Source organism: Azolla caroliniana, unplaced genomic scaffold (assembly GCF_043228905.1).
Source record: "Azolla caroliniana isolate FFs.n. ecotype wild unplaced genomic scaffold, voAzoCaro1.0.p SCAF_11, whole genome shotgun sequence".
Taxonomy (NCBI): domain Eukaryota; kingdom Viridiplantae; phylum Streptophyta; class Polypodiopsida; order Salviniales; family Salviniaceae; genus Azolla; species Azolla caroliniana.
In genome coordinates this window covers 19,219,642-19,233,294 of record NW_028230446.1, presented here as the reverse complement: position 1 = coordinate 19,233,294, position 13,653 = coordinate 19,219,642, and the positions used below count along the sequence as shown (strand labels likewise).

The following is a 13,653-nucleotide window of genomic DNA, read 5'->3' as shown; positions in this document are numbered from 1 at the left end:
AGAACTATTGTCTGCCTGTTGGCCTTTCTTCCGGAAAATTCCCGATCCCATGTATATATATATGTGTGTGTATGTGTTTGTGAGGCGACTGGCTGACCCATCAGCCCAAGTGTATATTGATTTGAAGAGATCTATTGGATTTGGGCCGGGGGTTAGCTTGTCCGCAGTATGATTGAGCTGGTGAGTGATGATGTACACATACGTGTGTGTATATCGCTTGCTTGATGAAAGTGGTTTGATTGAAAGACGATAAGTGGATTTATGATGACATATTCACGAAGGAGTGTGAATGAAACACTCGATTAATTCATGGTGTGCGTTAGTTAGTTCGTGGGTTGGTTGCAGGAAATCCTTACTTGTCCACCATAGCTCATATGTATAATGATCCATTAAACAAATTTTGACACTGAAAATAAGGACATCCCAATACATATATGCAATCAAAAGATTTTCTAAATGCAAGAGAAAAGAAATGACAAATTTATGCAATTGAGAGACGGGTTATTGCTTCCATCAACAGGTGCAATTGAGAGACGGGTTACAAGCTATGATGGGGTAAAACCTTCACAAGATCATGATAGAGACTACGTATGCACGCACACCTTTGAAGGTCATGCATTCCATTGATAACAAATATTGAACTATTACTTGTTGCCAATTGTTCGCAACCTTCATTTCCACCAACGTCGATGTTTTTTTCTAGTATGTTCCAAAACAGACTTGTCAACTTGAGGATCGGGATGATGTATTCCAACACAAACATTTGTCATTGGAAAGGTTGGGCAGGGCAAGGCAAAATTAGGGAAGGCACAAGAAATCCTTGAGACAAGCAAGCCTCTTCATGTGGATGTAGCACAAGAATAATAGTGGATCGATACCAAGTCCATGTTTTGTTTTGTCTTCTTGCGAATCTAAAAACAGTTTGCCTCGAGAATACACTTGCAGTGTTTTAAAAGAAGAAGAAGATATCCATTCATTACTGTAAGTAAATTACATAGTTTTGATTCCTAAGCAATCGGCAGAGGGAACAACCATCTTGGTGGCAATCCTTCGAGGAAATAAGTTGAGTAGCTTTCCACAAAGCAAGAAATCAATGACATTGAGCAACTTTATTGTCATAATCTCCAATAATACAATCCCATTAACCCTTCAAAGTATGAACCATGTCCAACCAATATATTCTTTACCAAATTAGTTGGTGAGGCTCTAACTTGATGAAAAACGAGAAAGAATCGAGCCTTCCTGATGTAATATGTGGTAGTACTACTCAATATCTCCCATAATGGTTACACTTCCGTCCTCATCCCTAAAAACCACATAGACACTAATGGAAGTACACGAACACTTCGAGAGTTAGTGTGAAAACCGTGGTCCATAGATTTGGGGTTAATAATGAAAAATAGCGTGGACAAGTGATGATCAAATCACCATGTCCCATGTGAATACCGATTGGGGGAAAGTGGTTAGCAAATATCATTAGGAGGAGGTGTTGCCATACCAGTCGAGACTCAATGCAGTCCCATAGACAATGTTTCTGAGTTTCAGCTTACGTTGTTACATCATAGTCTACATACATATTTACATAGACACATAGACACATAGATACATACCATACATATGTACGTACATGCATGCATATGTACATACGTACACACATGCATACAAACATACATACATGCATGCATGCATGCATGCATGCATATGTACATACAACACACATGCATACAAACATACAAACATACATACATGCATGCATACAAACATACAAACATACAAACATACATACATACATACATACATACATACATACATACATACATACATACATACATACATACATACATACATACATACATGTATGTATGTACATTCATTCATACATACTATGTATCAGTATGTATGTACATTGCATACCTTTATACGTATAGACATGTATCAGAAGTGTAATTTAGCGCACTAAAGCCTGTGATTAGGGTTAGGATTTCTTCTGTGCGCATGCGCAGAGACGATGAAGCGATCCCTTCAAGAACCCTTACTGCCTGCGCCCACGAGGCCTCGCTTAGCTGATGACGAATCATCAGAGTACCACCATCAACAGCAGATCGCAGAGCATTACAGCAACAGATCAAACCAGACACTGGAGGAGAGAGAGTCAAGCCCAATCATTCACCTGAAGAAGCTCAATAATTGGATCAAGAGCGTGTTGGTGCAGACATACACAAAGAAAGGAGATTATGTGATAGACATAGCATGTGGGAAGGGAGGGGATCTTATCAAGTGGGATAAAGCCAAGATAGGATATTATCTAGGTCTGGACATAGCCGAAGGATCGATTGAGGATGCAAGGATTAGGTACAATGGTGATGACGCGGGGAACAACACCATGAAGAAGAAGAAGATGGGCACTTTCTCGTTCCCAGCACGCCTCATCTGTGCCGACTGCTTTGCTGTATCATTGGATGAGATTCTTGATGAGGAAGCCCCTTTTGACATCTGTAGCTGCCAATTCGCGCTCCACTACTCATGGGTCAGTGAGCATCGTGCCCGCCTTGCCCTGCGCAACGCATCAGCAGTCTTAAAACCTGGTGGTTTCTTCATCGGCACACTTCCTGATGCCAATGTCATTGTCCGCAAGCTCCGAGAATCCGCTGGCCTTGAGTTTGGCAACTCTTGCTACAGCATCAAGTTTGATGAGTATTACCAAGCCAAGAGGTTCCCAACCTCTGAACCCTTCGGCATTCAATATGAGTTCCATCTTGAAGATGCTGTTGATTGCCCTGAATGGCTCGTTCCCTTCCATGTCTTGAAAGCCCTTGCTGAGGAGTATAGTTTGGAGCTCGTCTATAAGAAGAATTTCCACGAGTTTGTTCATGAACATGTTAAGAATCCCGAATTTGCGGAGCTTATGAGGAAATTGGGAGCTCTCGGGGATGGGTTCTCGAAGAGTTCAATCTCCAGTGATGAGTGGGATGCTGCCTATATCTATATGGCATTTGTTTTCAAGAAAAATGGACCTTCCCAACTCCATGGTGAGAAGAACCCGAAAAGAGTCCCAGCGCCCATTAGTGAAACAGAGATAGGTTATGTGCAATTCGATTCTTAAAAAAAATAATACAGAAATATAGATACCCAAATGTGCTTTTTTATGATGAGGATGGTGATGCATTTTAGTCGATGAATTCATCTCTTCATAATGATGACCAGGGTGATGGCAATGTTGATGCCTTTCTTTCTCATCGATTTTGTTAATCGATGCATTCGTCACAATCCATGCTTTTGATGTAAATGATGCATTTATTATTTATTTGATTGATGCATCCATTCATCAATCTTAAAATTGGATAATATGGCTACATGAACCACGAGATGACTGATCATCTGTTCTATCATAAAAATGGTTAAAACCCTTTGAAACTTAAGCTGAATTTGTATGGCTTTTATTGATCACATGAATGGACAAAGAATCCATCACCTTATCGCATGGAAGAATTAGTATTTCAACATAACCTGTAAGTCTCAGCCTTGTATGTCTCATTTTCATAAAACCTGTTATGCCATGCTATTGACATAAAGTGATCATTTACAGATATTTCCTTTACATTCGATTTCAATCATGTTCCCAAACTATGTTTCATGGAAGCTCACAAAAACTAGTTTATCAGCAAACGACTTGTTTTCTCGAGATTAATAATGGATATTGGTGCTCATTGATGTTGCTCTGGCCTTTTTGACAATCCCTAAACAGGTTGGCAGTTGTGAATAACTTATCATGAAGGACTGAAAGACTTAAAACTCACTTTTTTAACATTAGTGAGCAGTAAAATTTATTTTTTAACATTATATTCCTGTTATTTCTATCAAAAGTTAATTTTTGTTAAATCTAAAGCAAGATTGCACTGACTGATTTCAATCACACCCAAAGAGTCCAAGTAAGAAATTATAGGAAGGGAGTCTATCCACTGTCAGTCATGCTGACATGTTATTATAAGTGGTTATTTATTCTAGCATCTATATGTTATGTGCTTCTTCTAGTGATGTGTTTCTAATGTTTCAAACCAATGGTTTGAAGGTTATAAGCATGTGAAGATCATTCAATCATATGGTTTGCAGAAGCATTGCTTATGGTTAAGTCTTAACCTAACAAACTAATTTTTAGTGTTTGTTCCAGTGACATAATCCCTTGAGAGGGAGGAGGTGGAAGGCTAAATAATGCTTCCAACAACTTGATTATTTGTTCAAGTTTACTGAACATGATTAGTTTAGTCTTCAATGATAATCATAGTTATGGTATATGGGATTCCCCTCAGCAAAATTCTGTCTAGAAAGGAAATGGGTAAGTGGCCCAAGAAATGTAATTATGGCTTTCACTTTGAGAAGTGTGCATCGATATCAAACTCAAGCTATTGAACACAACAAAGATAAAGCTGGGTAAAGAGTTTGAAAAATCCCTAGAAAATGAATACAGTATTCCCAAAAGGGCTTTATTTGTTCTTACCTTTTCTGCAGAACATGCATATTGCTAGGTTTACAAAGACCTAGATATATGGATATGAAATCATTTTCTGAGATGGGTATTATGATGACAACTTGATGAATGTTTTTAGTATCTCATCTGGTTTAACTTGAGCAAACTCTTAGTTAATGATCTCAAACGAAATTTATAAAAAAGCTGATCAATGAAGATTTGAACCCATTACACCTTTAAGGGTGCAAATCACAAACTTTTACGAGCATTTCTCAATTTATGCATGCCTTTCTTAATATATGACATGTTTAGGCAGTGTTTTCATGTTATGTTTTTTGCACCTCAGGAATTGCTTAAGATTTGTACCTATCAATAATGTTCAATTCCTTTTATTAGCAATAGCTTAAGTGATAATAATGTTTGTTTCCACCCTTCAGTCACCGAAAGTGATTTGGAAATCCAATTTAAGAGACAAGTTTTCAGCATGCCAAATTTGAAGGTAAAAATTAATGGAACAAAACCCTTTCATCCAAGAGCTGCAACCTTTACGGTTGTAAAGCATGAGGTTTGCTATTGCAACATCATTTTAATACAAATGTATACATATATGCAGTTTTTTCACTAAGCAAGGATTTTTATATGCATGTAATTTTTCCAATAAGCAATGATTTGCTAGATAGTCTACTAGGGTATCTAATAATGCGTAACGACAACATTTTTATATTTTTCGTTCTTATTTGTACTTACGGTGTTACTTATAGTTTTTTAGATGGTGTTAACTTTGTCATTAGCATTGGCTTTTGTAAAACCAGCATTCTTTCCATTTCAATCCATTTCAATATTGTAAATCCTTTTCCATGTGCATGACCTAAACTTTAACAAAAGCTAAATGTAATACCAAGTTTTGCCACCAAACTAACATATGCATGTACTTAATTTTGGATATTGAATGCATAGTCATATTATTAAAGATGAAGCTTTTTGCATTGCATGCATGTCTTGTTCTTTTCAAAATTTATGTGTGCTCCGTTGGATTCAGACATTGTGCTTTGACAAACTCTTGAATGCGTAGATTGTTCGTATTACTTCACATAGATGAAGAGGAAGAGGAAAGGAAAAAAGGTTTTGATTGGATAGGAAACTATACCTTTGAAAACAAAAGGCACACACAATTATTTCTTCCTCTACATGCATGTTTAGTCTTTAGGATTGTGTACTAATGACCAACAATTGATTATAATGATTAAAGAAAGGACTAATCAAGGGCGCTTAACCACATCAACTATCTCTAATCAAAGGGAAAGAGAAAATACAAAACCCCATCACATTTTCATACCATCAAATATAGTCTCTATTACACCAAATAATGGATCCAAAGTACTCAAGACTTGCCTCACCAATAGTCTCTACAACACCTTTGAGATGTCTTCTAGAAGGGAAAGCTAGTCCATTTTATATAGTTTAATTCTTTAGATTTCTAAATTGCTATTTGTTCCCATGTGTCCTAGATCCATATAGGTTGTCTCAAGTCCTAGGATAATTGATTTCCCACTTATCCTACACTTAAATCCATTAAAGTTATCGTTTAGGGTTTGTCTGTATGGTTTTGCATATAATGTTTCCAACTACATAGGATGAACAATCCTAATCCTGATGAACTATTAGACCTTCATAATACTAAGCAAGAAGAAAATGAAGCTATAGATTTAAAGACGTTGAATTTTGGGGGAAGTAGAAGTTTTTCTTGCATCATCATTTATGAACCATTGTGAGGAGATAAAGTCAACATGAGATAATTTTAACTAGAATATGTACCTGATTCAACTTGGAGTGATTCTTCTAGGGTGTAGGTATTGTGTCATACGGTAAATTCACTAATAAAAATATACCTCATATTGATGACAAAACACATTGATCGTGTTGCAATGCAAATGGTGACAAAGGCATGCGATGCATGTGTCGGGGTTTGCAACAAATCCATGCATGTGCAATATACTCAAATGATGCATGTGAAATACAAGTGCGGGAAATGCAATTATGTTGGTTTATTAATTTATTAATGATTTAATTATAATCTAACTAGATCACCTAATTGTCATTTAAACATTGCACGCGACACTGTTGTGAACAATGTCGAGATTTTCATCTAACTTGTTATTGCACCCATAGACCATTGATTGGGCAATTCCTTTAAACATTTCAATTTAGGAAAACCCTAATATTTGAAATAGACACTCTTGATGAGTTGGAAGATTGTTACAAGCATGACCATAATTTATCACGTTGTAGATTGAACCGTATTATTCTACACACAAGGATAAAAGTGTGAGGGTTAATTGAGAGTGTAAAGAAGGGAGGAGTACTTTTAATTCTAGGAATTGAGACGATCCATAAGGGCCAAGTGTGAACTTGCATGAGGGCCTTAGGTCAAGCTATAAATATGAGGATAGCTACCCTCATTAGTCACCTTATTCGACTACGTTGAGAATGTGATTTTGTGGTGAACAGACTCTTGTAGCGGGCACATCAATACCAATACCAAGTATGACTTGATGCTATGGCGGTAGTATGGGACGCCGTTCAAGGCTCGAGTTTGTCTCGATCCCTTCGCTCGGGGATGGTCAAGTGGATCATTACCCTTCTTTCTCTCTCTTCTCTTATCTACCTATCATTGATTTCCTTATTTCATGGTTATATTAGAAATAGTCTCTAACAAAGATTGTGTCATGATTTTTTTAAAATTTCCCAAAAAGAAGCTACTTTCACATTAGTTAGGAGAGATTATTACATAAAGACTATACAAGGTGGCTTATACATAAATTGGGGAATCACCCTCCGACCGAGTTCAAGAATATTGGGCTACGTACATATCCTTTCAAACTAACTACTTAATGTAAGTATGTACCTATAGCTATAAACTAGTGACCTTCATCACCCGCTAGTACGAGTCGGATCATATGGCCTACAAAGAAGGGAGGGTGGGAGGTGAGTAGGAAACAATCAGCACGAGGGTTGGTAGTTCCTCCTCGGGTTGTTTCCGCCTTTCGTCACCATCAATGTGTTTCGCAATTTTTGCCAAAAATCCCAAACGAATAGTGACCACGTCGTTGGAGTGGCCCCAAACCTCATCCAATTACCCTCGTAGGCAACTGATAATCGCGAACCATATATTTATAATAAATTTCTCCGGGGGCGTACCAAATCTTAGAAGACCTTTAGGCAACATGCTTTCCATACATACCACAGGTTGAAGCTTGCGATCAACATCCAAATCTCCCAGAACCAAGGGGATGTGGTCTTCAAGCCTCTCTCAAATCGGGTCTTGACGAGTTTACCTCATGTGCATTCATAGCACCAACTGTCTGCATCGAAGGTGTTAGTTCTGCTATCAAGCACGAGATCGATCAAAGCCGTTGCGCTCCACAATGTTGTTCCTTCCACTTTGCATGCAGCTAGGAGGCGAGTCACTCTATCCCATACCCTTTGAACTTGAGGGCAATCCCACAAACAATGTCTTAGAGTCTCAATAGGTGAAGAACAGAATGGGGAAGCTATTGAGCCACCACGTTTACCTATCCATTCACTAACGGGAACCACGTTATGGCCGATCTGCCACCAAAATAGCTTGATCTTTTCAGGCACGTGGAGATGCCAGAGACCCTTCCAAAAGGTACTAAGCACCTTGTCAAGGATGCCCAATGTTCGTCAACAATTGCATAGGGGACTGTCCAATTGCATTTGTATAGCCCGACCCAATTTAGTGTTGTAATCGAAGAAGTGATGTCGTGGCCCGTTTGCCGCCGTGTTTCCACATGAAATCCCCTGGGTTCTGTTCTTAGTTCCATGAGGGGGAGACAATCGTAGACCCACAACTTCCAGTGGGGTTCCACCTTAGCAACATCACGGTTCGTCTTCCATTTCTTACCAGCCTGCACCATCACTCAGATTGGGTGCCAAGTGCCCCTGTTGTGGCTCTCCCCTAATAATGTAGCTCCTCTAGATCCGCTCAAGCCCTTCAACAAATTAACCGTTCCAACCTCATCAAAGAGATCGATTCCAGTGGGGTTCCACCTTAGCAACATTAGGGTTTGTCTTCCATTTCTTACTAGCCTGCACCACCACTCGGATTGGGTGCCAAGTGCCCCTGCTATGGGTCTCCCCAAATAATGCAGCTCCTCTAGATCCCCTCAAGCCCTTCAACAAATAACCATTCCAACCTCATCAAAGAGACCAAACCATGTATCTCCTCTCACATCCGCCACCGGAACCTTGTCAACTGCCTCTGCTATCAATCTCCTTGTTTTCATAGTTCCCTTGAGGGGAGGGAATGGGTCCTCCTGTGCTCCTCTTGGAGCTACCATGCGTCTTCAATCACCTATAGAATGGAGCCTTGTCTACACCATCTTTCCCCACGCTAGGCTCTTAAGTTGCCTTGACATTATGTCATCACTTGTTCGCACTTGAGGATTCCAAAATAATGGTTTTCTAGTCCATTCAATTAGTGTCTCTATGGAATGCATGACCAAATGGTGTCGCATGTGACACCGTGCCCGCAAGATAGAGTTCGTTACCCTATCCTCTGCATGACATGCCATTTTGGGTGGGACTCTATTCGTGCAACACCAGGCCAAGGCTGCTCGTACCCTTGGAGTCCCTGCTTGCAACCTATTGCGAAGGAGTATCTTCCAACACTCCTTACCTTGCAAGAGGCAGCGAACCACCATTTTGGCTAGCAATGCTCGGCTCTGCATAAGGAGTCTATGAGGCCAAGTCCCCCTTTATCCCATGGTTAAGATAGTGTCATGATTAGCTCAAAAAATACCCTTTTCATGATTATGGAGATTCAATGGGAGGTATAGATATATGTGCTTGGCATACATGCAAAGCCACAACATGATTCCTAAAACGACAAAACATTATCATGTAAACCCAATTAGTTCACGATTTAAGAATGGCAAGCCAATTTAGATGATGATATAAGATGTCATTGAAAGTAGCATAGAATATCATCAAGACTTTGTGACATGAAATTTTTAATCACTCACTCTTTGGATGCATCTAAACTTTGCAAAATAAGTTGATGGAGAAAGGAGAAAGATATGATATACAATATGCATAACTTATTGTGTCCATCATATTTGATCATCTTGACATCTGAATGCCATATTACTATATGTATCGTCATATTATAATCATCATGACATCCATGACATGTTATTAGATATATCACAACACATTATTATTATTATTTCCCCATAAAAGGAGCTACTTTCCCATTAGTTCAGAGAGATTTTTACAAAAAGACTATACACAACACATTATGTTTTAATGATCTACCTTGATATAATTGCATCATACATTATCGTATTTATATCGGAACATTATAGACAATATACAACCTCTTGAGAGTTCTTAACTCATTCTTTTTTTCTCTGTAACTTAACTTTTGTTACGCCAAAAAAATACCACAATGACTAACTTATAGTGGAATTTGGATCTCAAAGGGACCCACACCACCAACACTAATTTACAACGAAGTTTGGATTTGTTTGGGATCTAAATCCTAAGAGCTTACAACCGACACACCAATCCAAATGACGAACATGTTGGCTTGTGAACCTTACATAAATGTCACTCTCAACTCATTCTTCCTTCTTCCCCCTCCCCTTGTCTCTCATTTACCGATACATGCATACTTGATTTGTAAGCCCTTTGGTCTCATGAAGATATAGCACTATTCTCTCTTTCCTTTAGGTTTAGACCATTGGCAAACATGTAAGTTTAGCCTTTAGAATTATAGTACTTAGGATAAATCAGATGATTGTATGTTCTATATTTGGAGAGCAACTCCTAATTTAAAATAGCATGTATTGATATGACTTTAACAAAATGAAGAACGGCCTAAGTAATGTAATCTAAAGAAGAAATAATTAATATACATAGAAAGGTAGGAATCATGAATTATCATAGATATATGTACATACAAATCAAACAACCAAGATAAACAATCAATATTATTAGCAATGGGTGACATACCAACATGAACATGCAAGAGAGTCAAATTTTAGGTTTACAATTGTATTCACTAACTTTAAATATCGTGCTCCAATTTAACAACCAATTTCTAAAATTTCCGAAGTCTCTATATTGATTAATTTTTATACTTCATCATCACAATTTACCTTTATATATGTTAAGGCTTAGAAAGCTAGACTAGTTGATATCATGACACTCTATTTTAGTCTCATTGCACATGTTTATATAAATATTCATTGTGTTCCAATATTCGTCCTACAAAGAAGAGTCAACAAATTGTCAACTGAAATTCTTCATAGCTAGTGATATGGCTTTTGCATTATCTTGGGTTAAAACTCTAGGAAATATGATGAGTTACAAAAGAAAAGATTCAACTTGACCATAGGAGAATGGGTAGTCATACTGAAATCAAATTAGATGTTGACTTGGATCTTAGTTAAATGAAGGGTTCATGGCTAGCCATTGGGATAGTCTTTTTTCTCTTCTTTTCCATCTATTTTGTAGTTTGTACATGATAGTTTTTTGAAAACTAATGGAAGGATATTTTGTTTTGGAAAAAAAAAGAGATTCAACTTGACCATAACAATTAACTTGGCTTCGAAAAAACTAGCAAACAAGCAAATGGAAGGGTAACCATGCATTTAAAATCAACACAAATGTCAATTTTCTACTATCTAAAGAGTTGTTGATAGGATATGATATGGTCAAGGTGTGTGTCATGCATTAATTAAGACGGTGGTGATTGTGGATCACATTGGGCGAATTATTTGGAGGTGAGATTGAAAGGAAGGTTGCAAAAGAAGGATTAGATATATCTAGAAGAGGAGAAGAAGAAGAATAAGAGGAGCTTCCACGGTTACTATTTGAACTTGAACTTGAGCTCTTGCTAGGAATACACAACAAATTGTAAGACATATTGCGCATAAGCTTTCCCACTACATCTCGCTTCACACTCCCTCTCCTTGGTGTCACTGATCTCATCATGATGTTCATTTTCTCCCCTTCTTGGTTTTCCTTAGAAACTTTGTTATATTCCATCTCTCAACCTCTTCCTTGTATATGTGACTTCCTCTTTAATATTCTCACACTCTAGTAATGTAGTACCCTCTCTAGATCTATCTAATAGCTTAACTCTTGTTTTTGAAGTCGAACACCTTTTATAATTTACTTTGTAGAAAAGCCACATGTCCCGGAAGTTGTGCCTTTTCGCCCTCATATAGACACTTTGTCCTTATGTATCTTAACTATCACCAAGTCCATCACTTGTTGGCAATCAATAAGCATTGATATTGATAGATGATTAAGATGCTATTTTGTCCACACATGAGCTAGTATTTGAAATCTATTCCACATATCCATGAGTGAACCCACCAACAAGGCTTCATCAAACAATGAGAGTTCATGATGATATCCACCATTAGAAGTTAGGAAACCCATCCTTTTATAAAATACCATGACAATAAGTCCATTATTGTGTAATGGCATAATGTATAGACTCCTTGTCTTATTACTTATTACATTACATATTCCTTGTCCTTGTGACAATATAATGGGCAATAATCCCCATTTACCTCTTGACCACGTCTTTTTCTACTTCAACTTTACTAGCATTTTATTGATCCTCATATCTTCATTCAGCTCTATTAGAAGTACCTTCAAACATTTAACATTTTTAATAGAAATGTGACAAATGTTGTGACTTTTGGAATATGAAGAGTTACCATCATTTCATCATCAAATTTGTTAAATACTCTATGGACACAATACATATGAAAAGCTGTCAAAACATATATTGCTTGTATAATTCGAGGGAATAATACCACTTTACTTTACGTGTATTGCCTATTTCCCGACATGTTTCGATTCCACTATATTAAACCTCATAGGCTAATTATGTTATGCTGAGCTTATGGACTACAGAAAGTAACTCTCTTTATCTTATAACCCAATCTTTGAAAATCTCACCATTCCGATAGTAATGGAATCACCTACACAAACTTTTATGTTGAGAATGTACAATATTTTCAAACCAATCATTGATAAAAACTTGTTATTATTGTCTAGAATAAATGAGGGCCTTGCCAAAACAATCCTATAGTTAATTATTAATGGCGTCCCTTACTTGATTGATATTTCATCCTTTATCGCATAAACATGTAAATGTACATAGCAATGAACATACTGATGGAATTATAACAAAGTCCTTTTCATAATCATTTAATGATGGCATTCCAAATATTAGATCTTGAAAATGGCAATATTTTTAGTATGCATCAAAATGTGTGAAAGTCAGATAGATCTTGTATTAGTGTTGTACGGCACGATAACATATTCTCTTCACATCGGAATGCACTTTTTCTATGTTACTAGAGACTTTGTGACTTCTATCTTTCAGAAACCTAAACATATTCGAGCATTTTGTATTAATTAATACTAAATTGATTCATCTATCGACCAAAGGGATCAACTGAGTTGAGACAACACATTTTTACTACGAATTGTAGAAAGACAAGTTCCACTTTAATTGAGAGGCATAATAAAAAAGCAAACATGTCGTCCAACATAATATTAGCAACATATTGATATAGTCTACAAAATTATTGCATGTATGTTCATAAGCTCTTGCCCTACCAAATACGTTAACATGGTATAACTAACGTGTTTTTATGATTCTTTCTTTTCAGGTGAAGATCATGCATGAGTTTCCTTCTTCATTCACCAATCATAGCAAATATCCAACCATTTTTTCCCCTAGAAAGATACTATTAGTATTAAGAAACCATCCTGAGCCTATACAAGAAAATTCTTTACATACATATTAGTTGCCTCCCCCTTTTCAAGTTATAGTTGTCAACTTAAATGAATATGTCGGTATGGAGTAAAAACACTCCACCTTACCAAAAAACACTTATAAAAACACAATTATATATTTCTTTTCTAAAAAAGATACTACATTAGTATCAATAAAACGCCCTAAGGTTATACATAAAAAACGTACCATTCGGCAATGAGGCACTTTCCAATTCGAATTGTCGGCTTAAATAGATACTTCGGTATAGAGTAGAACCAATCCACCATATCATAAATCCATTTATAAAATATTCCTTTGTCCCAGATGGCATGAAACTCCCATCGAAAAAACAATTATATTT

At 37.1% G+C, this 13,653-nt stretch overlaps 1 protein-coding gene across 1 annotated transcript; it reads left to right on the top strand.

The window, feature by feature from the left end:
- Window positions 1–1,913: 1,913 nt before the first annotated feature.
- LOC147858325 (mRNA cap guanine-N(7) methyltransferase 1-like) lies at window positions 1,914–3,598 on the top strand. Its single transcript, XM_087327608.1, has one exon. It carries the CDS (start codon window positions 2,009–2,011, stop codon window positions 3,101–3,103), a length of 1,095 nt encoding a protein of 364 aa, XP_087183734.1. The 5' UTR covers window positions 1,914–2,008; the 3' UTR covers window positions 3,104–3,598.
- Window positions 3,599–13,653: the final 10,055 nt, after the last annotated feature.